The sequence below is a fragment of the Hemitrygon akajei genome, chromosome 8 (genome assembly GCF_048418815.1).
Source record: "Hemitrygon akajei chromosome 8, sHemAka1.3, whole genome shotgun sequence".
Classification (NCBI taxonomy): Eukaryota; Metazoa; Chordata; class Chondrichthyes; order Myliobatiformes; family Dasyatidae; genus Hemitrygon; species Hemitrygon akajei.
Window position 1 is genome coordinate 161898707 of NC_133131.1, and position 27088 is coordinate 161925794.

General features: G+C 41.7%; 2 protein-coding genes across 3 annotated transcripts in view; both read left to right on the forward strand.

The window, feature by feature from the left end:
* Positions 1 to 5024, forward strand: part of LOC140732378 (THAP domain-containing protein 2-like) — a 35271-nt gene extending 30247 nt beyond the window's left edge. For both annotated transcript variants that reach the window (XR_012100060.1, XR_012100061.1), the window contains exon 4: positions 933 to 5024. The gene's annotated coding sequence lies outside the window, so the exon portion shown is untranslated. The remainder of the gene's footprint in view (positions 1 to 932) is intronic.
* Positions 5025 to 26716: 21692 nt separating this feature from the next.
* Positions 26717 to 27088, forward strand: part of prkag2a (protein kinase, AMP-activated, gamma 2 non-catalytic subunit a) — a 515738-nt gene continuing 515366 nt past the window's right edge. The window contains exon 1 of the mRNA XM_073054948.1: positions 26717 to 26854. Coding sequence (XP_072911049.1) covers positions 26801 to 26854 — 54 coding nt within the window. The 5' untranslated portion in view covers positions 26717 to 26800. The remainder of the gene's footprint in view (positions 26855 to 27088) is intronic.

Consider the following 27088-nt stretch of genomic DNA (forward strand, 5'->3'; position numbering starts at 1 on the left):
GACTGAAAAAGTACCTCCTCATGTTAAATGTTTCACCTTTAACCCATGACCTATAGTGCGAGTCTCACCCAACCTCAGTGGAAAAAGCCTGCTTGCATTTACCCACCACTCATAATTTTGTATACTGCTATCTAATCTCCCTTCATTCTCCTACATTCCAGGTAATAAAAAGTTCTAATCCATTCAATTTTTCCTCATAATTAAGGTCCTCAAGTCCCAGCAAAATCCTTGTAAATTTTCTCAGCACTCTTTCAATCTGATTGATATCTTGACCAGAACTGCACACAATAATATGATGGTGGTGTTATTATCAAATGATCCTCCATATCTTGAGGAATTTACATTCACCATTCACTTCTCTGTATCCATCATTCAAGCATTGGGCCCCATTATATCTTTGATCAGGTACGTACTCGCAAGGCAGTATAAATTTTACATTCATCATGGACGTGTAAGGGAACATATTTCTGTCATGGTTATTAATGAGTTAATCACCAGGAATGGTTGTTGGAGTTAAATGTGTCTTAACTTTTAAATAAAGATTTTAAGTTGAAAAGAAAGAGGGATTAATTTGGAAAATATCCATCATATACCTAATGATTCAAACTGTGGCACCTATCATTTTCAATTACTACTGGCAACTGCCTGTAAGGAGTTTCTACATTCTCCCCATAACCGTTTGGGTTTCTTCAGGGTGCTCCAGTTTCCTCTCTCAGTCCAAAGTTGGTAGGTTAATTGGTCATTATAAATTATTCTGTGATTAGGCTAGGATTAAATTGGGGGATTGCTGGGTGGTGCGGCTCTAAGGGCTAGAAGGGCCTATTCCGCTCTTTATCTCAATAAATAAATTAATATATTCTCAGTGAGATGTATATTTTTTAACAACAATGATGAGTATCTGAGTCCATTTTTTCTCTCTCTTTCATTTTTAGGGCCTTATTCAGAACTCCAGGAAATTCTGAAATGGCTCCCTCTTCCCTGCAAACTAAAGCCCTGTGACTGCAATTTACTCCCACTTGGCCACACATTAGTGTCTTCCGTTGAGTCTGCTGGCTGTCCAACCGTGTACTACAACTGTTGTAAACATGAAATAAACTGAGTGAGGAAAGAGTCATTGAATGCTGACACCTGGCTATTGACCAATTGGAGAAGGAGAAGTATTCATTGTCACATCAGTAGGTCTCATCAAGGAATGATTATGTTCCCTTCAGGATTCACTTGCAGAACTTATAAAAACAACTGATATAAGCATACTGGCATGGTTAGGTAGCATATTGACAGAATACATATTCAGGAAACCCAATGCAGAATTTTTAATGTCAGTCACATGAGGAGGATGTCAGTTGACTTTTAGGTACTTGCCTGCATCAAGAAGATGAATCATTTCATAAGACATTCAGATACTACATATTGTGGTATTATAGGATCATTGTAACTGGCCTATCAAACATTCAGCTAATTGCATGATGAGTTCAAAAAGCCAGAGACTAATTTCCACCCCAATTCATTATTAAAGAGAAGATGGAATTTACACAATGCTACAGCTGCCCTGAAAATTACAGGTACCGGGGACATGGGACAGGAATAAGGCCATTTAGCCTGTTCCAATTAGTGTACATCTGATCAAATCTTAATGCTGCCCAAGACCTTGGATCACTCTTACCTAACAAAAATATACCAACTGTGCTATTTATTTTTTGTGTTACCCATTGAGTTCCCACTGCCAAAGGAACAAATATAGGATTACAGGTTGAAATAGGTCACAGGTTGGATTTCTGTGGTCTGGTGACTCCCGTGGTCTGATGACTCCCATGGTCTGACATGTTTTGAGTTTATAATACAGATTTGTACTAATCAACTAACTCTACCTAAAACCTAACCAAGATCTAAAGTAAAATTTGTATTAATCCATATTTAATTGACCAGTGCAACTTTAGCAATATCAGCCAAAAGTTTTCCCAGTTGACAGAAACTTAAGTTGACAGACAGTTCTTACAATCTTCCCATTTCCATTGCCCCAACTTTCCCATTATAAAGGTCCTTCTCAGCTATCAAAGGCCCTGCTTGAATGCACGCAAATGAGCGTTTGGGAGACTGGTGGAATGTATGGGGATGGATTTGTTGGCTGCTGCTGGCATCTTCTGCTACCTGGAAAACTGGTTCACAGCTGCCTTGCAACCTTGTGAGTTCATGAACCCTAACGATGACGTGACTGGTCAGGGCAAGATAATCAGGAGAAATTCCTGATCAGCTCCCAAGGGGTCAAGTACTTGTTTGCTGGTATGTTATAAAAGTGTAGCTCATTAATACTAGACAATCTATATTACTTGCAACCTCATGTCCATGAATATTGTTAGCTGCAGGTAAAAACAAAATTCATGCCACACGTTTGTATATTCAAACCAGTTTGCCCAATGCGATTCACAAAATGACACTTTATGAATGTAAAGTTTGTAACATTGAATGTATTTTGAAAGGAGTTTCAATTTAAATTTCAACTACCTGCATGTTGAGAATAAGTGCACCTAATTTAAAGTTTCAAGTCAACCTCCTCTCAGCTCCAACTAATTCAGTATCTCTTTCACCAAATTCAAAAAAAGTTGATTAATAAGTAGCTTGAAGATTCATAATCTTCAGGACCATGAGGCAACAGCTGGGAAGCTAGTTTTAAACAAGAGTCCATTTTTGGTTGCCATGGTCACAAGCCAAATAGTGTCCTTTTGTACTGTAAATGCCCCTGCTATTTTCCAGCCACTACACTGAATAGTCTCTGAAAATCTCTTCCTAATCTACAACTCTCCATTCCCTTTTTTGTTTAAGAATTTACTTATTTCAAGATATTTTGGTCACCTACCTCTCACATTTTAATTCAGTTTTGGTGTTTACTTTCCATGTGCCCGTCTGTGAAATACCTTGTGATTATTTTTCTGCATTACATTCACTCTATAAATAGGGGTGGTAATCATTAATAAGGGGAACTTAATGTCAATAATAGTTTCAATATGCTATACAAACCATTCAAAGATGCATAATGTTTGACAAATGGAGTGCACAAAGTACAGGAAAACATTTGTGATAGTATGTAGCATGTGAGAGCAGATTTGGAAGCTCATAATTCATTTACTCCTGTTTGGGACTTGTTTTGAGATTTATTTCAGTCTGTGTTAGTACAAAAACAAAAAAGGCTGGGAATCTGCTCTCAGACTACCATAACAATAGCTACCAGCAAAGGACAGGATATGGGTCCTTGTTATTAAATGGAATAACTGACTGAACCTTTCCATGTAAGCTGCAGTTTTGTGCACTAATGAATATTACCATCACAAATATTTGAATAGTACAGAACAGGAAGCACTATCTGACCCACACAGACTGCAATAATTCTGTTGAAGGAGTGTACTCCCCTTCATGCCCCTGCGCTGTTTTTACCCCTCAAAGTATTTGTTCAAATAACTTGTAGTAGTTTCTCTCCAGTGTCCTGCAAACAATACATTCTATGTGCTAACCTCTCATTATACATGATGCTTTTCTTCTTATCACCTAATTATTTTGCCAATCACCTTAAACCTGTGCCTCTAATTATAGCCCCTGGCATCAGTTTCTTTCTCTAATCTCTAAGTGTTTCAAGATTTTTGATATCCCTGTCAAATTTCCCCGAGCCTCCTCCATCATATGTTGTGAACAACAGATTTCATGACATATGTCAGTGATAACAAACCTGATTCTGATCCCTAAAGAAACTAATCCTTTATCCCATTAACCATTAAACAAGTGGGCTATAACCATTGGTTTTGGAAAAGACTGCCTCAGTGAGATCACTCTCAGGTTTGATATCTCATATTCTGTCTGGGTAGACTTCAACCTGATGGCATGAACCTTGATTTCTATACTTTCTAGTCATTTCTCTAAACCCCCCCCCCCTTTCTCTTTTTCCATTCCCCATTCTGGCTTCTCTCTTGCCCTTCTCACCTTCCCATTGGTGCCCCTCCCCCTTCACTTTCTCCCATGGTCCACTTTCTTCTATTAGATTCCTTCTTCAGCCCTTTACCTCTTCCGTCTATCACCTCCCAGCTTCTCACATCACCCCTTTCCACACCCACCCACCCACCTTACCTGGCTTCACCTGTCAGCTGCCAGCTTGTGACATTTCCCTTTTCCTCACCTTCTGGCTTCTTTCCCCTAATTCCCAGTCCTGATGAGTGGCCTCGACCCAAAATGACAACTGTTTATTCTTCTCCATAGATGGTACCTGAAATGCTGAGTTCCTCCAGCATTATGTAGGTTGTTCTCGTTTGTGGAAAAGAAACCACCTGTGCTGTTTTTTTTAAAAACTTTACCCTTTTTTTCTTGTGGAATAATGTTTGCAATTGACCAGAGGAAGAATGGTGTGGATGTAACAGGATAGTGATTGCTGTCCCATTGTGTGCTGTTATTCCACAAATCATTTCAGGGGAGAATTCTGGTATGGCATAGATCAAATGTGCCATTTCACAAAGAGACTCTGAAGATGCTGGAAATCCAGAGCAACACACACAAAATGCTGGAGCAACCCATCAAGTCAGGCAGCCTCCACGGAAGGGAATAAACAGTCTGCGTGTCAATCCCAGACCTTTCACCAGGACTCACGAGGATCTGGTGATGGGTCTCGGCCCGAAAGTTCAAATGTTTATTCCCTCTATAGATGCTGCCTGACCTGCAGGGTTCCTCCAGCATTTTGTGTGAGCTTCATAAGGGTGAATGCTTCAATACAAAGGAGAAATAAACAGTGAATCAGACTTAACAACTTGCTCCTTTCAAATTTGTGTGTTTAATTTGTTTACAGTGACTAGACAGTCCAAGGTGCTAGTATTTCAGATTAACTAAAGGAGGTTGAGGAGTACCATCTTTCTAGTCTTGGTTGCAATTGCTTGCAGTCACAGATCCAGGCATGAGACTTAACAAGGATTCTATTTTATTTAATATTGGTGTTCAGAACACTGTGCATTGTGACAAATGCAATAAAGAATACTTTTCCAAAAAAAAAATCAAGCTCATGTTCTTTAATATTTTTAAGTCTTCGTGCTAGTATTTGTGAATATACTTTGGCTCCATTCTGTGATTACAAATTTCAAGCCTGAGCCAAAGAAAATTAAGTATTTGCTTCCCAAACAACCGCATGAGGATGATAAAAAGGTATTGAATAAGTCAGCCAGGAAACTCTTCCCACGCCTAGAAAAGACCAATAAATGATGTTTGTTTTTACTCCTATCAACAACTATGTCACAAGTAAACTATGCTTTGACTTGCTTGTAGCATGATAGCATTCACCAGGCAGTTGTCTATCCAACCCATATGGTGACAAATTGCAGTATTATGATTGTAAATAGTTTAATAATCAATTGGATTCATTCATGTAGTTATCCTTTCGAGGGTAACACACACAAAATGCTGGAGGAACTCAACAGGTCAGGCAGCCTGGAAAATAGAGGAATAAAGAGTTGATATTTTGGGCTAAGACCTTTCATCAGGACTGGAAAGGAAGGGGGAAGATGCTGGAATAAGGTGGGGGGGGGGAATGAAGTACAAGCTGGCAGGTGATTGGTGAAACCTGGTGGGGGGGTGTGAAATGAAGTGAGAAGCTGGGAGGTGATAGGTGGAAAAGGTAAAGGGCTGAAGAAGAAGGAATCTGATAGGAGAGGAGAGTGGACCACAGGAGAAAGGGAAGGAGGAGGGGAACCAACTGGAGATGAAAGGCAAGTGAAGAGAAGTAAGAAGGGAACCAAAATGGGGAATGGAAAAGGAGAGAGTGGAGAATGTATTGGAAGCTGGAGAAATTGATGTTCATGCCATCAGGTTGGAGAGGATAGCCAAACAGAATATGAAGTGTTGTTCCTCCAACCTGAGAGTGGCCTCATTGTGGCAATTGAGGAGAGTCTGGACCAACATGTCGGAATGGGGAGTGGAATTAAAATCGTCGGCCAGTGGGAAACCTGTGAGTGCTTTAGTTTTTGAGATATAGGTATCCCTGCAAAGGCTGTCATTTGTTAACTACCCATGGTTACCCCTCAAAATTGTGATGAACAATCGTGTTAGACTTCTGTTGGTGAAGGGGATGCCACAGTAGTTTTTTCCAGTGAGTTTCAGGAGTCGTAAGCAGCTATAGCGAAAGTACAACTCTGCCATTTACAGTTCCAAGCCCGTCTGAGAGCAGCAGGGTTAAGCATGGGTATAGAAACCCCAACTGATAAAAACTCAATGCTACAAAAATGCCCCCAAAGACCACATCCGTGGGATGGAAGCTCCAAAGACCACATTCTGGGAGAGGAAGGATCTTCGATGGCTGCACGGGGGGACAACTTGAAAGACTGATCCTGGGCGGAGGACTCTGGCAAGCTGCTGTGGGCAGTAATTGGGGTGATGGACTTAAGAAGAAGAACAAGACAGTGATTAATTTTCAAATGAAGAAGTTGTGTGACATGAAGGGAAACTTGCAGAAGTTGACATTCTCTTATGCTTGCTGCCCTCAAGTAGACAGAGATTAATCTTACATAATTGAATTTGTATTTGCATTGGTTATTGGAATACATTTAAGAATCCCTTTAGGAATCCCACTGAAATAATTTATGTACTGGTGCTGCAAAATGGTAAACACAAGAGAACACAACCATCTCAGTAGGTTATAAACACTTCTGTATTGTCTATTAACATAGTACACATGTCTAGACAGGGTAGATATTAAGAAACTTTTCCTCGCGCCAGAAGTATCTAAGACTAGAGGATTTAGGTTCAAGGTGAGGAAGAATTATTTTCACCCAAAGAGTGTTTGAAATCTGGAACACACTGCCTAAGAAGGTGTAGACAGATGTTCCTACAACATTTAGGAGGCATTTAGATGAGCACTTGAATTCCACAGCTTTAATCGGTTATGGACCAAGTATTAGTAAATGGGATTAGGGTAGTCATACATGCACAAAACGGCCCTTCGGCCCACAATGTTTGAAATACGTTGTAGAAAGTTGTGAACTCAGCTCCATCATAGGCACTAGCCTCCCCAGCATCCAGGGAATTTTCAAGAAGTGATGCTTCAAAAAGGCAGCATCCATCATTAAGGAACCCTATCACCCAGGACATGCCTTCTTTTCATTGCTACCATCAGGGAGGAGGTACAGGAGCTCAAAGATACACACTGAACGTTTAAGGAACGTTTTAATCCCCTCCGCCATCAAATTTCTGAATGGACATTTAACACATGAACACTACCTCAGTACTACTTCTTTCTCTTTTTGCACTACATTTTAATTTAACTTCTTTAATATGTATACTTCTCACAGTAATTTACACTTTATATTACTATGTATTGCAATGTACTGCTGCCACAAAACAACAAATTTCACAAGGTAAGCCAGTGATATTAAACCTGATTCTGATTCTGATCATAGAATGTTGGCTATTGGTTCCTGCTGCTGTCCATTAGAAGTTTGTTTATGCTGCCCAAGACTGCATGGGCTTCCTCCAGCTGCTCCAGTTTCCTTCCACATTCCAAAGATGTACAGGCTAGGATTAGGGTTAGTGAGTTGTGGACATGCTATGTTGACACTGGAACTATGGTGACATTTGTGGAGCTAATCTCTTTCTTCGTTATGCTTGAGCCAACCCTCTTTGAGAGCGATCAAAGTTCTATCTTTATAGTCTGATGTACAGCTGAGCCACATAAACAGGAAGGTTCAGTCCCCAGCTTACACTGTTTGTGAATACAGGCACAAGAGACTTTGCGGGTGCTGGAAATTCATAGTGTAGTGTTGGAGACCCTTCATCAGGATTGGAGAGGAAGGAAGAAGATGCCAGAAGAGGGGTGAGGGGAGGGAGTACAAGCCAGAAAGTGATAGGTGAAGCCAGGTGAGGGAGAGGGGATGTAGTGAAAAGCTGGGAGGTGACAGGTGGAAAAGGTAAAGAGTTGAAGAGTAATCAGCAGAAGAGGAGAGTGGGCCATGGGAGAAAGTGAGGAGGAGGGGCACTAGAGGGAGGTAATGGTAGTCCTGTTGAAGGGTTTTGGTCCAAAACATTGACTGTTTATTCCTTTCCATAAATGCTACCTGGCTTGCTGAATTCCTCGAGCATTTTGTATGTGCTACATGTATGTGAATCATCATGAAGTGTTTCGAGGGGCTTGTCATGAGGCATATCAAGACCCTGCTGCCCCCCTCACTGGACCCCCTGCAGTTTGCATACCGTCCCAACCACTCAACAGATGGCGCCATTGCCACCACCCTCCACCTGGCCCTAACCCACCTGGTCAAAAAAGACACATATGTTCGGATGCTGTTCATAGACTTCAGTTCAGCATTCAACACAATCATCCCTCAGAAACTGATTGGAAAGCTGAGCCTACTGGGCCTGAACACCTCCCTCTTCAACTGGATCCTAGACTTCCTGACTGGGAGACTTCAGTCAGTCCGGATCAGGAGCAGCATCTCCAACACCATCACACTGAGCACGGGGGCCCCCCAGGGCTGTGTGCTCAGTCCACTGCTGTTCACTCTGCTGACCCATGACTGTGCTGCAACACACAGCTCGAACCACATCATCAAGTTTACCGATGACACGACCGTGGTGGGTCTCATCAGCAAGAACGATGAGTCAGCTTACAGAGAGGAGGTGCAGCAGCTAACAGACTGGTGCAGAGCCAACAACCTGTCTCTTAATGTGAACAAAACAAAAGAGATGGTTGTTGACTTCAGGAGGGCACAGAGCGACCACCCCCCGCTGAACATCGACGGTTCCTCGATAGAGATCGTTAAGAGCACCAAATTTCTTGGTGTTCACCTGGTGGAGAATCTCACTTGGTCCCTCAACACCAGCTCCATAGCAAAGAAAGCCCAGCAGCGTCTCTACTTTCTGCGAAGGCTGAGGAAAGTCCATCTCCCACCCCCCCCATCCTCATCACATTCTACAGGGGTTGTATTGAGAGCATCCTGAGCAGCTGCATCACTGCCTGGTTCGGAAATTGCACCACCTTGGATCGCAAGACCCTGCAGCGGATAGTGAGGTCAGCTGAGAAGATCATCGGGGTCTCTCTTCCCTCCATCATGGACATTTAATACTACACGCTGCATCTGCAAAGGAAACAGCATTATGAGGGACCCCATGCACCCCTCATACAATCTCTTCTCCCTCCTGCTGTCTGGGAAAAGGCTCCGAAGCATTCGGGCTCTCACGGCCAGACTATGTAACAGTTTCTTCCCCCAAGCTATCAGACTCCTCAATACCCAAAGCCTGGACTGACACCTTGCCCTATTGTCCTGTTTATTATTTATTGTAATGCCTGCACTGTTTTTGTGCACTTTATGTAGTCCTGTGAAGTCTGTAGTCTAGTGTAGCTTTCTCTGTTTTTTTTAACGTAGTTCAGTCTAGTTTTTGTACTGTGCCATGTAACACCATGGTCCTGAAAAACATCTCATTTTTACTATGTACTGTACCAGCAGTTATGGTCGAAATGACAATAAAAGTGACTTGACTTGAATAGAAGTGTGTTTTAATTTACCACTGTATTTTCATCTGCAGAGGGGTGAGGGTGGGAAAGATATTTGAGGATGGAAATCAGTCAGCTTTTTTTTTCCCCTGACCTTCAATGACCAATATTGAAAAGTATGCATTTGGCAAACACAGGGTTTGGCTTGGCCAAGATGCAACCACAAATAGCCTGCCAATATTCACTGACCTGGCAGGCATATGAAAATGTTGGCCTAGCATCTGGAGAAGGATAAAGACCATGAAGAACAACTCAACAATTTCAGGGAGGGAGAAAATAGACAATAAAATCAGTAAGATTGTCATCATTATTGAAGCCTTTCTCCATGGAACAAATAAGAATATAATTTGGAGAACAAACATCTTCCAGCTCTGGTGATTAAAAATTCAGGAACAAGAATTGGCTATCGAGGCCACATATGGGATTTTGACCCAAATGAAAAATCATTATTCTGAATAACAGGAATTATCAGTTAATTGTGAATCTCGATTCTGCCAGCACATCGATTTAAAATTCTATCAAGTAGGCCAAAATCACTGAATTTCATTAAAATCAATGAAATATTGGAAATTTAAAATTGTAACACAACCCGCTAGAGAAGTATGGTGTTGTTGCAGGCTGATGAACTGGTCTATATCTTGAGAGACCAAACATCAGGTCTCAAACGCATCCTTTGCTTGGTAGCTGGAGGAATCCTTTTGAAATCCAGTTTTGATCGACAGTGTGTTTAATATCATAAGATACCTTTTGATCTTGACAGCACCTCTTGGACTTCAAAGAATAGGGGAAACAAACAACTTATAGAATAGATTATTTTACACATTTTCTTCCTAACATGGGAATACTTCTCGAGCTGGTGGGGTGAGGTCCAGAGAGCTCAGCACATAGAAGCACTCACACGGAGGGCATGCCAGCATCTTTACTTTCTTAAAAATTTTCCACCTTGCTTCCTGTAGATACCTGATCTACAGGTATCCTTGCTTCCTGATGGTGGGGAGGGATGTGACATATTCAGCTGAGTCCACTGTTCTCTGCAGTCTCCTGTGTTCCTGTGCATTCAAATCGCTGTACCAGTCTCCCCTACTATGTGAAATATCCTCTCCGTTAACTTACTCCAATCTACTCCTCATCTCGTTTTTCTCCAGTCCTGTTGAAACGTCAACTGCACTCCTTTCCACGGATGCTGCCTGGCCTACTGAGTTCCTCCAGCATTTTGTATGTGTTGCTCTCCATTAATTGTATGGTAACTGGAGCCCCCCCCCCCCCCACACACACACACATACACACAAATGAGTACAGTTACAAGGAGAACAGTCACAGGAAGACAACATCTATCATCAAAGATCCCCACCATCCAGACCATGCCATCTTCTTGCAGTTACCATCAAGCAGGAGACACAGAGATAAAGTCCCACACCACCAGGTTCAAGAACAGCTACTCCCTTTCCCTTCAACCATTTAGTTTTTGAACCAACTGACAAAACCCTAACCATGATTATTTAGCAAGATTATAACCACTTTGCACTACAATACACATTTTTTGTTCAAAATGTGATATTCCTTGTTAAAAAAGTGTATAATATATATGTAATTTATGTTTTCCATGTGAATGCTGCTATGTACTTGTGTTTATGAGAATAATTTTAATTTTGACTTTGACTGAACAAAGCAAATGTAAATTGAATTATCACTTTGGGACCACCTGTATTCAACCCACAGAATTAATCCTGAGCATCCTATTCCCCAGCTTTTGAATTCCCTGCTCCACTCCCATGGCCTATCTGTATGTGGCCTCCTGCAATGTTATGGTTGAGAGACACCACCTCATTTTCTGTCTGGACATGTTGCAGCCTTCTAAGCTGAATGTGAAATTGTCCAACTTTTGGTAACTCGCTCGTCCTGTCTGTCTATGTTGGAACCAGTTAATTCTGTGCATCATTATATTGGTTCAGTTTCTTCTCTATTAGTGAAGTCTGGCCTTGTTAAGAACAGCTTATACAAAGAGACACTATATGCTTCCGCATTTCCTTGTTTTACCCATCCCTCCCTCTTCCCACTCACCTTCTCTGCTACTGAAATCTAACTTGTTTTCTCTTACCCTCTGTTCTGATGAAACGTCACATACCTAAAATATTGTAGAAAGAGAAATAGTTAGAGGTTGTGTCCTGCTAAATGTCTCCAGCATATAACCATATAACAATTACAGCACGGAAACAGGCCATCTCGGCCCTTCTAGTCCATGCCGACGCTTACACTCACCTAGTCCCACTGGCCTGCACTCATAGAAACATAGAAAATAGGTGCAGGAGTAGGCCGTTCAGCCCTTTGAGCCTGCACCGCCATTCAGTATGATCATTGTTGATCATCCAACTCAGAATCCTGTACCTGCTTTCTCTCCATACTCCCTGATCCCTTTAGCCACAAGGGCCATGTTTAACTTCCTCTTAAATATAGCCAATGAGCCAGCCTCAACTGTTTCCTGTGGCAGCGAATTCCACAGATTCACCACTCTCTGTGTGAAGAAGTTTTTCCTCATCTCGGTCCTAAAAGGCTTCCCCTTTATCCTTAAACTGTGACCCCCTCGTTCTGGACTTCCCCAACATCGGAAACAATCTTCCTGCATCTAGCCTGTCCGATCCCTTTAGAATTTTATAAGTTTCAATAAGATCCCCCCTCAATCTTCTAACACTCAGCTCATAACCATCATTCCTTTCCTGTCCGTATACCTATCCAATTTTATTTTAAATGACAATACCGAACCTGCCTCTACTACTTCTACTGGAAGCTCGTTCCACACAGCTACCACTCGCTGAGTAAAGAAATTCCCCCTTGTGTTACCCTTAAACTTTTGCCCCCTAACTCTCAAATCATGTCCTGTTGTTTGAATCTCCCCTACTCTCAATGGAAAAAGCCTATCCATGTCAACTTGATCTATCCCTCTCATTATTTTAAATACCTCTATCAAGTCCCTCCTCAACCTTCTACACTCCAAAGAATAAAGACCTAACTTGTTCAGCCTTTCCCTGTAACTTAGGTGCTGAAACCCAGGTAACATTCTAGTAAATCTTCTCTGTACTCTCTCTATTTTGTTGATATCTTTCCTATAATTCGGTGACCAGAACTGTACACAATACTCCAAATGCGGCCTTACCAATGCCTTGTACAATTTTAACATTACATCCCAACTCCTATACTCAATGCTCTGATTTATAAAGGCCAACATACCAAAAGCTTTCTTCACCACCCTATCCACATGAGATTCCACCTTCAGGGAACTATGCACCATTATTCATAGATCACTCTGTTCTACTGCATTCTTCAATGCCCTACCATTTACCATGTATGTCCTATTGGATTATTCCTACCAAAATGTAGCACCTCATACTTATCAGCAATAAACTTCATCTGCCATCGTTCAGCCCACTCTTCTAACTGGCCTAAATCTCTCTGCGAGCTTTGAAAACCTATTTCATTATCCACAACGCCACCTACCTTAGTGTCATCTGCATACTTACTAATCCAATTTACTACCCCATCATCCAGATCATTAATGTATATGACAAACAACATTGGACCCAATACAGATCCCTGAGGCACACCACTAGTCACCAGTCTCCAACCAGACAAACAGTTATCCACCACTACTCTCTGGCATCTCCCATCCAGCCACTGTTGAATCCATTTTAATTCTTCAATATTAATACCTAATGATTGAACCTTCCAAACTAACCTTCTGTGCTGAAGCTTGTCAAAGGCCTTATTGAAGTCCATATCGACATCATCCACTGCTTTACCCTCATCAACTTTCCTCGTAACCTCTTCAAAAAATTCAATAAGATTTGTCAAACATGACCTTCCACGCACAAATCCATGCTGACTATTCCTAAGTCTATCCAGATAATTATATATACCATCTCTAAGAATACTTTCCATTAATTTACCCACCACTGACATCAAACTGACAGACCTATAATTGCTAGGTTTACTCTTAGAACCCTTTTTAAACAATGGAACCAGGTGAGCAATATGCCAATCCTCTGGCACCATCCCCGTTTCTAATGACATTTGAAATATTTCTGTCAGAGCCCGTGCTATTTCTACACCAACTTCCCTCAAGGTCCTAGGGAATATTCTGTCAGGACCCGGAGATTTATCCACTTTTATATTCCTTAAAGGTGCAGGACTTCCTCCTCTTTAATTGTCATAGTTTCCATAACTTCCCTACTTGTTTCCCTTACCTCATACGATTCAATATCTTTCTCCTTAGTGAATACCAAAGAAAAGAAATTGTTCAAAATCTCCCCCATCTCTTTTGGCTCCACACATAGCTGTCCACTCTGATTCTCTAAGGGACCAATTTTATCCCTCACTATCCTTTTGCTATCAATATATATCAGCATTTTCTGTTTTTATTCACTACACTTGTTTCCATGCTGGATAGGATGTAGTCCGTCATTTGATTCCTGTTGGCTTATTGTCTAAAACAAGGTTGTTTGTCCATCATCGTCGATGAAGACCTCGACACCATTATGATGATGATGGTATCGAGACTAGCACTTGATTTGGATTTAAGTGAGGGAGAGTTGCGCAGCGAGGGGGAGGACAGTGGGGGGGGGGGGGTGCAGTGGCACTGCATAGGATCAAAGTAAGCTGCAGAAAGTTGTGAACTCAGTCAACTCCAAAATGGGCACTAGACTCCCCAGCATCCAGAGCATCTTCAAGGAGCCATGTCTCAAAAAAATGGCCTCCATCATGAAGGCCCTCTTCTCATTGCTACCATCAGAGGCGAAGTACAGGAGCCTCAGAGATTCAGGCAAAGCTTCTTCCCCTTTGCCATTAGATTTCTGATTGTACCCATAAACCTTACCTCACTACTTTTTTCTCTTTTTACACAAATTTAACATTTTAAGTATATACGTATTTACTGTAATGTACAGTTTTTCTTATGTATTGTAATGTACTGTTGCTGCATAACTACAAACTTCACGACATATACTGGTGATATTATACCTGATTCTGATTTTGTTGCTGTTTCTGAAGCTCTGGAATTTTATGGGATGGGATTGCTAGCCCCATGCCCAACCCTCCTCCTTTTGCAATTGGGCTAGGGACCGTCCATGGTGGAGATGCAAGTTATTTGCTCCAAGTGATTTATGCTGTTAACTCTTTTGCTGAACAATGCAAATCATTCTCTTCTATTTCTTTTTGTTTCCATCATCCTAATAGCATTGAAGTTTAGATCAAAACTTGTACTGCAGGACTCTTTGTTCATTGTTCCACATACTGGGTTCTAAATTTAAATGCGCAATGCCCTGATACAGAGAAAACGACATTATAAAGTCAAGCTAACTCCAACACAGTGACTCTTCAGGGTAGTCACATGGGAAAGAGTATTGTCTGTATGAAAGCAAAGAGTGGGGATTAGCTTTATTTGTCCTTTGTACATGGAAACATCGAAACAAACAGTGAAATTCATTGTTTTGTGTCATTGAGCAACACAGCCTAAGGATTGTGCTGGGGGCAGCCCAGACATGTCGCACCAACGTAGCATGCCAACAATAGTAACTGTTATAAATACAGAATAATTGTGTTTTCCCAGCAAATTAAACATTTCCAACAAATGAGACAGATTGTTGTGTTTTTTATTGGAATCTGTATAAACAAATCAGTAAAATAGAAGACACAATACATTGATAAAATCTTCCAGTTTTTGCTATACAAGAACCTAGTTTATAGATTTGTGTGACTAGACTAACTATTGGGTAACAGCCCATCGGAGAATGAGTGAATCTGAGAAAATCTGTTCTTCCAGGCCTTTTCATGTTATTTAGCTAAGATACGCTACCTTTTTTCAGTCATTCAGAAATTATTCTCAAGCTAAATTTCATACCACAATGTGGAATTACAGCCTCCAGCCCCTTGGCTAAGAAAGTATATAAGAGGTTCAGAAGGTTCACAAGTCGATTCCCTACATGTGTTGAGTTGAACATTACTAACCCTTAAATAGAATATTGTTCTTCAACAACAATTGGGTTGCAACAACAAGAGGGAGCAGAAGGAATGTGTGGAGAATAAAATGGATTAGGGTAAGATTAGTACAAAAGTATGTGCAGACTCGGTTGTCTCATGGGCCTTTTCCATACTATGCTCGTCAAAGTTCAAAGTAAATTTATTTTCAAAATGCATATATGTCACCATTTGCAACCTTGAGATTAGTTGTCTTTCAGGCATACACAGTAAATCCAAGAAACACAATAGAATCAATAGGAGGTGAGAGTTGATATTGAACCACTGGAAAATGATGCTGGTGAGGTATTAATGGGGGCCAAAGAAATGGAGATGAACTTAATGAGTATTTTGCATCAGTCTTCACTGTGGAAGTCTTTTGGTATGCTGGCATTTATAAATCAGAGCATTGAGTATAGGAGTTGGGGTGTAATGTACAAGGCATTGATGAGGCTGAATTTGGAGTCTTGTGTACAGTTCTGGTCACCGAATTATAGGGAAGATGTCAAAAAATAGAGCGAGTACAGAGAAGATTTACTAGAATGTTACCTGGGTTTCAGCACCGAAGTTATGGGGAAAGGTTGAACAAGTTAGGCCTTTATTCTTTGGAGCATAGAAGGTTGAGGGGGGACTTGATAGAGGTATTTAAAATTATGAGGGGGATAGATAGAGTTGAGGTGGATAGGCTTTTTCCATTGAGAGTAGGGGAGATTCAAACAAGAGGACATGAGTTGAGAGTCAGGGGGCAAAAGTTTAGGGGTAACACGAGGGGGAATTTCTTTACTCAGAGAGTGGTAGCTGTGTGGAACGAGCTTCCAGTAGAAGTGGTAGAGGCAGGTTCGGTATTGTCATTTAAAGTAAAATTGGATAAGTATATGGACAGGAAAGGAATGGAGGGTTATGGGCTGAGTGCGGGTCAGTGGGACTAGGTGAGAGTAAATGTTCGGCATGGTCTAGAAGGGCCGAGATGGCCTGTTTCCGTGCTGTAATTGTTATATGGTTATAAGTCACTAGCGGTGTGCCAGAGGCCCGTGAGTGTCAGAGAGCAGGAGCGGGTGTCATTGCTATTACAAAGGAAAAAGGCAAACTCAAAGGTCTTAAGGTGGATAAGACACCTAGACCAGATGGACTACATCCCAGTGTCCTGAGAGAGGTTGCTGAAGAAATAATGGATGCATTGGTCATGATCTTTCAAGAATCCCTTGATTCTGGCATGGTTTCAGAAGACTGGAAAATTGCAAATGTTACTCCACTCTTTAAGAAGGGAGGAAGGCAAAAGAAAGGAAATTATAGACCAATTAGCGTAACCTCAATTGTTGCGAAGGTGTTGGAGACTATTATTAAGGATGAGGTATGAGGTTTTGGGGTACTTGGAGACTAATCATAAAATAAGCCAAAGTCAGCATGGTTTCTGTCAAGGGAAATCTTGCCTGACAAATCTGTTAGAGTTCTTTGAGGAAGTAACAAGCAGGGTGAACAAAGGAGAGGCAATGGATGTCATTTACTTGGACTTTCAGAAGGCATTTGATAAGGTGCCACAGATGCGGCTGCTTAACAGGATAAAATCCTATGGCATTACAAGAAAGATACTGGCAGAAAAGTGGCAGATGGAATATAGGGTTGGAAAATGTATGATAATGCATTTTGGTAAAAGGAATAATAGTACAGACAATTATCTAAATGGGGAGAAAATTCAAACATCACAGGTGCAAAGGGACTTGGGAGTCCTCATGCAAGACACCTAGAAGATTAATTTACAGGTTGAGTCTGTTGTAAAGAATGCTAATGTAATATTGGCATTTATTTCAAGGGGAATAGAATATAAAAAACAAGGAGATAATGCTGAAACTTTATAGACACTGGTCAGGCTGCACTTGGAGTATTGTCAACAGTTTTAGGCCCCATATCTGAGAAAGGATGTGTTGTCATTGGAGAGGGTCCAGAGGAGGTTCTCGAGGATGAGTCCAGGAAAGAAGGGGTTAACATATGAGGAGCATTTGGCAGCTTTGGGCCTGTACTCACTGAAATGTAGAAGAATGCGAGAGGATGGGGAATCTCATTGAAACCTACCAAATGTTGAAAGGACTAGATAAGGTGATGTGGAGAGGATGTTTCCTGCCGTGGGTGTATCCAGAACAAGAGGGCACAGCCTCAAATTTGAGGGGCAAACTCTTTTAGAACAGAGGTAAGGTTTAGCCAGAGAGTAGTGAATCTGTTGAATGCTCTGCCACAGACTGCGGTGGACACCAAGTCCATGGGTATATTTAAAGTGGAAGTTGATAGTTTCCTGATTGGTCAGGGCATCAAAGGATATGGCGAGAAGGCAGGTGTATGGGGTTGAGTGGGATCCGGGATCAGCCATGATGGAATGGCAGAGCAGACACGATGGGCTGAATGGCCTAATTCTGTTCCTACGTCTTATGGTCTAACCAATGAGAGACTGCACCCAACAGGACAAACAATCAATGTGCAAAAGACAACAAACTGTGCAAATGAAAGAAAAAATACTAATTAATAAATAAATAAGCAGAAGTTGTCAAGAACAGATGAGGAAGAATGATTGCAAGTGAATCCATTGGTTGTGGGAACAGTTCAGTGATGGGGTGAGTTAAGTTATCCCCATTGATTCAAGAGCCTGATGGGTGTGGGGTAACAACTCTTCCTAAACCTGGTGGTGTGAGGGTACCTTCTTCCTGATGGCAGCAGTGAGAACAGAGCATGGCCGAGGTGTTGGGGGTCCTTGACGAATATATTTCACGATCGTACTCAATCACATTTCCTTTTCTGGCTTCTGATGCAGACAGTGTTGGCAACATGGAGTTTGTGATGAGTTGTCTGCAGATTTTAAAACTGGCTTATTTATACTATTTTTATTGAAGAAATTATTGATGCAAAATTTAGTGTGCACATGTTGTCACTGGGCAAATAAATTGCACAGCACAAGAGTTTTGCGCATGATGGTCATTACAAATAAGAGGGAACATTGACTCTGAATGATTTTGTGGAGACACACTCATCTATGACTTTATATAAAGTCCATGACAACTGTGGTGTATTCATTCACATCCTCCGATGACTCCCTGAATATGGTCCAGTTGAATGACTTGAAGCAATTCCATGGCCACTCCTCTGCCTTCTGCAACCACCTCTTTGTTGTTCTTATCTCAGGAGCCTAGCTCTTTATCTTCTTCCTGGATGCCAGTAGGAGAAGCACAGACAAGTGATCAGACTGAAATGTGATCCAGGTAGGCATTGCTAATTGTAGTATAGCAGTGATCAAGTGGGGTGGGACCCTTGGTGCTGCAGGTTACACTGATGATCATTGGGCAGAGATTTCCTCAAACAAAACTGATTGAAGTCCCAGACTATGATTTGAAATGTGTCGTGGTAGGATGTTTCTTTTTTGGTGACAGCAGCATTGAATAACTTGAGTGCCTGATTAACATTGGCTTTTAGCCGTATGTTAATTGTGGTCAAGAACTCTCTTGGTAAGTAGACGGTCAGCATTTATTCATTAGATGTTCCACATCAGGGGAACAAGAATGTGACATGACTGCTATGGAGTCAATCATAGAATAATACAACATGGAAACAAGCCCTTCGTCTCAACCCATCAGGCCAGTGTTTTTTCCCCAGTGGTTGAATGAAATAAATTTGATTCTTAGCTAAAGTAAGGAATATCATATTTCCTCTTAAGGACTGTATTTTTGACCTGCAATAGTACATCTTAAAATTGATGTCTTCATGGATATAAGTTCACACCCGTTGGGTTGAATGCATCTGCTTCATGGAATGTATAGGTTCAAAACAAATGGAAGTGTTCAAAGGATATACATAATCCTCACACGCAACACGAGTGAATTTGCAGATGCTGGAAATAAATAAAAAACACAAAATGCTGGCAGAACTCAGCAGGCCAGACAGCATCTATGGGAGGAGGTAGTGACGACGTTTTAGGCCGAAACCCTTCATCAGGAGTGAAGTAACTTCACTGATGAAGGGTTTCGGCCCGAAACGTCGTCACTACCTCCTCCCATAGATGCTGTCTGGCCTGCTGAGTTCTGCCAGCATTTTGTGTTTTTTACATAATCCTCACAGATTGTTTGTTCTTTTTTCCATGCAAATTTCTTTATAAAATTGAGGGCTTCTGAGTGACTTGTTACAAGTCTTCAAGATTCAGAAATGGCTTGACAGGACACACACAAAGAAGATGTTCTACATCTAGGGCCATAAATAAGTCACTAACAAATCCAAAGGGAATTCAGAGGGGGAGGATCTCATTACAGCAGGGAATAATTTGGACAGAGAGGCTTTGAAGAGAGAAAACACACAAGAGTAACAGCATTTGTACCTGAACCTGAACTTCCCTTTTTTTTTATACAATAATACTGTAATTATAAAACATTTTTGTAGACCTATTTTTAAAAATTAAATTTTTCAACACCAATAAAACTTTTGCTGGCAATATAAACTCAGTGACCACTTTATTAGGTACACCTGTACACCTGCTCATTAATGTGAATATCTAATCAGCCAATTCTGATAAAGCAACTCAATACATAAAAGCATGCAGACATGGTCAAGCGGTTCAGCTGTCATTCAGACCAAACATCAGAATGGGGAAGAAATATGATCTAAGTGACTATGACCGTGGAATGTTTTTTGGTGATAGATGGGGTGGTTTGAGTATCTCAGAAACTGCTGATCTCCTTGGATTTTCTTGCATAACTCTCCAGAGTTTACAGAGGATGGTACAAATAACAATAAACCTCCAGTGAACAGCAGTTCTGAAGGAGAAAATGCCTTGTCAACGAGAGGTCAGAAGAGAATGGCCAGACTAGTTCAAGCTGACAGGAAGGTGACAGTAACTCATATAACCTCACATTACAGCAGTAATGAACAGCATCTCTGAATGTATAATAAGTCGAACCTTGAAGTGGATGGGCTGCAGCAGCAGAAGGCCATGAACGTACACTTTGCAGCCACTTTATTAGGTACAGGAGATACCTAATAAAGTGGCCATGGAGTGTAATGTGCAATATCAACCATAAATTTTGTTTTAAGAATGAGGCTTTTAAATTCAGATTCAGATTCAGATTCATTTTATTGTCATTTAGAAACCACAAATTCAATGCAGTTAAAAAATGAGATAACGTTCCTCCAGAATGATATCACAAAAGCATATGACAAAACAGACTACACCAGAAAATCCACATAACATTTGGCAATCCCCAATCCAGAGTCCGGAGAGGCTACTGCATATTAATATCGTGCTACCATCTTAGTGCATTCCCCGGAAAGGAGCTCCAAATCCACCAGACAAAACAAGACCAAAAATTAAAGCTACAAGACCTGCTCAAAACCACATAGTTACAACAGTGCAAACAATAGCATAATTGATTTAAAAAAAACAGACCATGGGCACAGTAAAAATAGTCCAAAGATGTTAAAGGCCTATAAGTTCGAAAGAAACCACCACACAGATTCCACAAGTCCTCAAGGTCCCGATTTGACTCGTCAACCCACGCCAGCGGCAGAAGGGAATACCCCCGCTGTGGACATCCACAGCGCTGCCCGACTCAGCCTCGCAGACATAGCACACAGTGAAAGCTCCCATTAACTTGTTCAGATTGTCTTAAAATGTATTAAGCCATTTGCCCCATCATGTCCACATCTCTCAGTATCTCAAGAAGGTGGCATCTATCTTTAAGAACCCCCACCATCCAAACATGCATTCATTTCAATGCTACCGTCAGGGAGAAGGTACAGGAGCTTGAATACACATACTCAATGTTTAGAAATTGCCACTGGATTTCTGAACATGAACCCATGAACCCATGAACAGCACATCTACTTATTTTTCTTTATTCCTTATTGTAAATTATAGTAACTTTTAGGTATTGCACTCTACTACTGCCACAAAACAATCAATTTTATGACAGATGTCAGTGATATTAAACCCAGGTTCTGATTCTGTTGACTCTCAAAGCAACCACATTATAGATAGATAGATAGATAGATAGATAGATACTTTATTCATCCCCATGGGGAAATTCAACTTTTTTTCCAATGTCCCATACACTTGTTGTAGCAAAACTACTTACATACAATACTTAACTCAGTAAAAAAAAATATGATATGCATCTAAATCACTATCTCAAAAAGCATTAATAATAGCTTTTAAAAAGTTCTTAAGTCCTGGCGGTAGAATTGTAAAGCCTAATGGCATTGGGGAGTATTGACCTCTTCATCCTGTCTGAGGAGCATTGCATCGATAGTAACCTGTCGCTGAAACTGCTTCTCTGTCTCTGGATGGTGCTATGTAGAGGATGTTCAGAGTTATCCATAATTGACCGTAGCCTACTCAGCGCCCTTCGCTCAGCTACCGATGTTAAACTCTCCAGTACTGTGCCCTTTCTCTTTTTCTCTTTCTCTGTTTATTTCTTTATATTTAATCTCTCACCTACCCATATTTTCCCAATTCTCTGCCATCTAGGGGCAATGTATAATGGTTAATGAACCTGAGAATGTGCATGTTTGGAATGTGGGATGGGATTGTCACACCACAGGAAGCCCACTCTGTCACAGGGAGAATGTACAACCTCCACTGAGGTCAGGATTGAACCTAACAGCTGGAGTTGTGAGGGAGCAGCAGTACCTGTGATGTCAAATGAGGAACCCCATAGCAGTGAGAATGTGCTAGAAATGGTGCAAGTATTATTTAGACCATAAGACCATAAGATATAGTAGCAGAATTAGGCCATCTGGCCCATCGAGTCTGCTCTGCTATTTCATCATGGCTGATCTAATTTTCATCTCAGCCCCAATTTCCTGCCTTCCCCCATAAGCCTTCATGCCATGACCAATCAAGAATCTATCGCCCTCTGCCTTAAATATACATAAAGACTTGGCCTCCACAGCTGCCTGTGGCAATGAATTCCACAGATTCACCACTCTCTGGCTAAAGAAATTCCTCCTCGTCTCCATTTATTGTCATTATAGTAGCAGAATACCTTTAATTTAGGAATTCAGCTAAACCCATGAGAATATATACTTTACTTTGAATTGCAGGCAAACTTTGTTAGCAAGAGAAAACCTGATGGACTAAATGGCCTAATTCTACTCCTAAAACTTATGGTCTAATTAGATGTAGTAACAAAGGTCAGGAGACACAAAGATCAGACTGGTACAGATGTAAGGATGAGATACCAACCAACAAAACAAGTATTGATGGCAAGGAAACAAATAGCAATGAATAACATTAATGTATAAGAGAGATAAAGATTTGGGGAATTATCTTCACGTTCAGAGATAATAAGGATCATCTTTAAGAGGAACAGAATCATAGAACTCAAACTTTGGATTGACACATGACTAATAACAAGGTAATTAAACATGATTAAAAGGAAATGCTTTAGCAGGGAGCTGTGTCTCTCATAATTCAGACCTTGAACCTGCAAAACAACAGACCGCAGTTAATGATATCTGTGACCTTGTATGAGGGGTGATTGATTAGTTCATGGCCTAAGGTAGAAGGAGTCAATTTTAGAAAACCTCGCACATTTATTTTTCAACATAATCCCCTCCTACATTTACACACTTAGTTCAACAGTCATGGAGCATATGGATCTTGGACCTCCAGAAAGTGTCCACAGATGGGTGATTGATAAGTTCGTGGCCTAAGGTAGAAGGAGATGTGTTATACAGCTCTCGTTACATGCACATGCAGGTTAACTCTTTGAGTGATTATGCAGAAAGTTTGAAGTTAATAACATCTCCTTCTACCTTAGGCCACAAACTTATCAATCACCCCTGATGAATTATTAACTTCAAACTTTCTACATAATCAGTCAGAGTTGAACTGCATGTGCATGTAACGAGAGCTGTATAATTCATCTCCTTCTACCTTAGGCCATGAACTTATCAATCACCCCTTGTACATCTGTGCAAATAGACCATAAGACTTTAAGATATAGGAGTGGGAGTAGGCCATTTGGCCCATTGAGTCTGCTCCGCCATTCAATCATGGGCTGATCCAATTCTTCTAGTCATCTCCATGCCCCTGCTTTCACCCCATAACCTTTGATGCCCTGGCTGATCAAGAACCTATCTATCCCTGCCTTAAATACATCCGATGACTTGGCCTCCATAGCCGCTTGTGGCAACAAATTCCACAGATTTACCACCTTCTGACTAAAGTAATTTCTCCGCATCTCCGTTCTAAAAGGACGTCCTTCAATCCTGAAGTCGTGCCTTCTTGTCTTAGAATCCTCTACCACAGGAAATGACTTTGCCATATCTAATCTGTTCAAGCCTTTTAACATTCAGAATGTTTCTATGAGATCTCCCTTCATTCTCCTGAACTCTAGGGAATACAGCCGAAGAGCTGCCAGGTGTTCCTCATACAATAACTCTTTTATTCCTGGAATCATTCTCGCGAATCTTCTCTGAACCCTCTCCAATGTCAGTATATCCTTTCCAAAATAAGGAGCCCAAAACTGCACACAATACTCCAAGTGTGGTCTCACGAGTGATTTATAGTGCCTCGACATTACATCCCTGCTCTTATATTCTATACCTCTAGAAATGAATGCCAACATTGCATTCGCCCTCTTCACAACCGACTCAACCTGGAGGTTAATTTTTAGGGTGTCTTGTACAAGGATTCCCATGTCCCTTTGTATCTCTGCATTTTGAATTCTCTCCCCATCTAAATAATAGTCCGCCCATTTATTTTTTCCACCAAAGAGCATGACCATACACTTTCCAACATTGTATTTCATTTGCCACTTCTTTGCCCAATCCCCTAAACTATCCAAGTCTCTCTGCAGGCTCTCTGTTTCCTCAACGCTACCCGCTCCTCCACTTACCTTTGTATCATCAGCAAATTTAGCTAGAAATGCTCCCCAACTCTTTAAGCACTACATTGATGACTACATTGGTGCTGCTTCATTCATGCATGCTGAGCTCCTTAACTTCATCAACTTTGCCTCCAGCTTTCACCCTGCCCTTAAATTCATGGTCCATTTCTGACACTTCTTTCCCCCTTCTTGATCTGTCTCCAACTCTGGAGACAAACAGCCTTAAGGCCCTCCGTTGGTTGTGGTAGGCCATGAATGCTACGTCTTAGCTGTCTATGTGATATTCAAGCCAGGGCAATATAATATAGAGAGAGCTAGTTCTTGCCCGTTTAGCAGACTTCCCCTCTCCACACAGCTGATGAATCAAAAGAACGACAAAGATCAATACAGCTTGGCACCAATGGTGTTACGGGAGTTGCCAGTCAGCATTGAACTTAATATAGGACTGTCTTAGGGACTCTAGCTCCAGATATTTCATCAGAGTTTACTACTGAACCCCTCTCCATAAGTGGGTATAGCTGCAAGGCAGTGGAGGTTTAAGATCAAATTTTTTCCTCTCCTATACGAGCTGCCAGCCATGGCTGATGAGCCCCATCTGCCCAAAGTGACAGGTTTTAAGGCACCAGTAACCTTTGCCTCTTCTCCTGTCAATAGAAACAGTTCCATTTTGTTTAGTACCTAAACCACGTGTGAAGGCCAGGAGCTGGACTTGGTTGTCAGAGGCTTTTTGAGACGCACACCGTTGGGAGCATTTAATAGCTCCCACTACCTTCCCCAACCCAGCTATAACAATCTTAAGGAACCACAAACCAGAAACTGCCTACCAACATCTTTTTTAAACTATTAATTCCCACAGCTATCTTAACTATACCTTGTTCCACCCTGTCTCCTGCAAACATGCTATTCACTTTTCTCAGTTCCTCCATCTCCGCTGTATCTGTTCCCAGGATGAGGCTTTCCTCCCCAGAACATCAGAGATGGCCTCCTTCTTCAAAGAACGGTGTTTCCCTTCCTCCACCATTGATGCTGCCCTCAGCTGCATCTCTTCCATTTTCCTGACATCTGCGTTCACCCCTTCTTCCCGCTGCCTTAGGGCTCTTCTTGTCCTCACCTACCACCCGATGAGATTCCGCAGCCGACACATCATTCTTCTCAACTTCTGCCATCCTCAATGGGATCCTACCAGCAGACACACCTTTACTTCCTCCCCACTCTCCGCCTTCCACAGGGATTGCTTGCTCCATGGTTCACTTCTCCATTTGTCCCTCTCCACTAATCTCCCTCCTGGCACATACCCCTGCAAGCAAGAGAAATACTATACCTCCGCATTCACCTCCATCTATGGCCTCAAATAGTCCTTCCAAGTGAGGCAACACTTCACCTGCAAATCTGCTGGAGTCGTTAATCTATCTAATGCAGCCTCCACTACACAGGTGAGATCCAACGCAAATTGAAGGACTGCTTTGTCGAGTACTTCTGCTAAAAAGTGGAATTTCCCGGTGACCAACCATTTTAATTCCTTCCCTCATTCCCATTCTGACATGTCGGTCGATGGTCTCCTCTTCTGCCATGATGAGGCCACCTAAGGGTGGAGGAACACCTAATATTCCTCGCCTTCCTGTATTTTTTTTTTCTCTCACACTCCTCTTTCCCTCTCCGTCTACTCCCCACTCTGGCCTCTTACCTCTTCTCCTCCCTATTAGCTCGCCCTGGGTCCCCTCCTTTTCCCCTTTCTCCCATGGTCCAGTCTCCTCTCCTATCAGATTCCTTCTACTCCCGTCCTTTACCTTTCCCATTCCCACGAACCTGCTGTCACCTATCACCTTCGACCTTGTCCTCCTTCCCGTTCGCCCCACCTTTTAATTCAGGCACCTTCCCCCTCCCTTTCCAGGCCTGATGAAGGGCGAAAACATCGACTGTTTATTCATTTCCACAGACGCCGCGTGACCTGCTGAGTTCCTCCAGCATTTTGTCTGCGTGTTTTTGCCCGTTTTAATTACAGAGTTTGCTAAATAATTGCTAATTTGAGGGAAAGCCATGAAAGGAGGCGGAAAAAAAAACCAAAAATTAGATGAAGGAGAATGTTGTAGAACATAAACCATATAATTTGGTCGAAATGACCAGCTTCAGCATAAAAATTCTCATATATTATTCACCGAAGTAACTTTATAAGGCAATATTTTCAACCATGTTATTCACTATGATCGTTTAAAAAGGATTACAGAGGGATCTCTGAAGACGTTTGACAGCTTTGCGCTGTTGTTATAAGAGCCCCCCTACCTGTGTGTTTGTCTTTTCCCGCCCACGGCCTGAGGGAGCTTTGCGCCTGCGCTCTGGCGCCTCGGACTCTAGCTGTCAGTCAGCAACTATGTAAGAAGACTTGCCAACAAAGAGTTTCAGGATTGCTGTCTCCTTAACGCTCATCATGGAATACAAACGTGGCTCAAAGGGTGTTCTTCTGGAAGGCGACTGCAACCAGGTACGTTCGAAACTTGTGAGGCGTGAAACGGGGATAGTTTTTTTTTTGAGCAGTTGTTGCCTGAGGAAGTGAGTGAGCCACTGTGAGTTCGCTTCGGGTTAATTACGGAGGATGGTTGCAAGTCAGCATTTTTAGGTTAATATCTTTGGGGCACGCATCTGCGGAGTTAGAGCGCCGATGCATTGAGTGCAGGAAGCACCCAGGCGGCACTTGACTCCATCGGTGGGTGAGTCG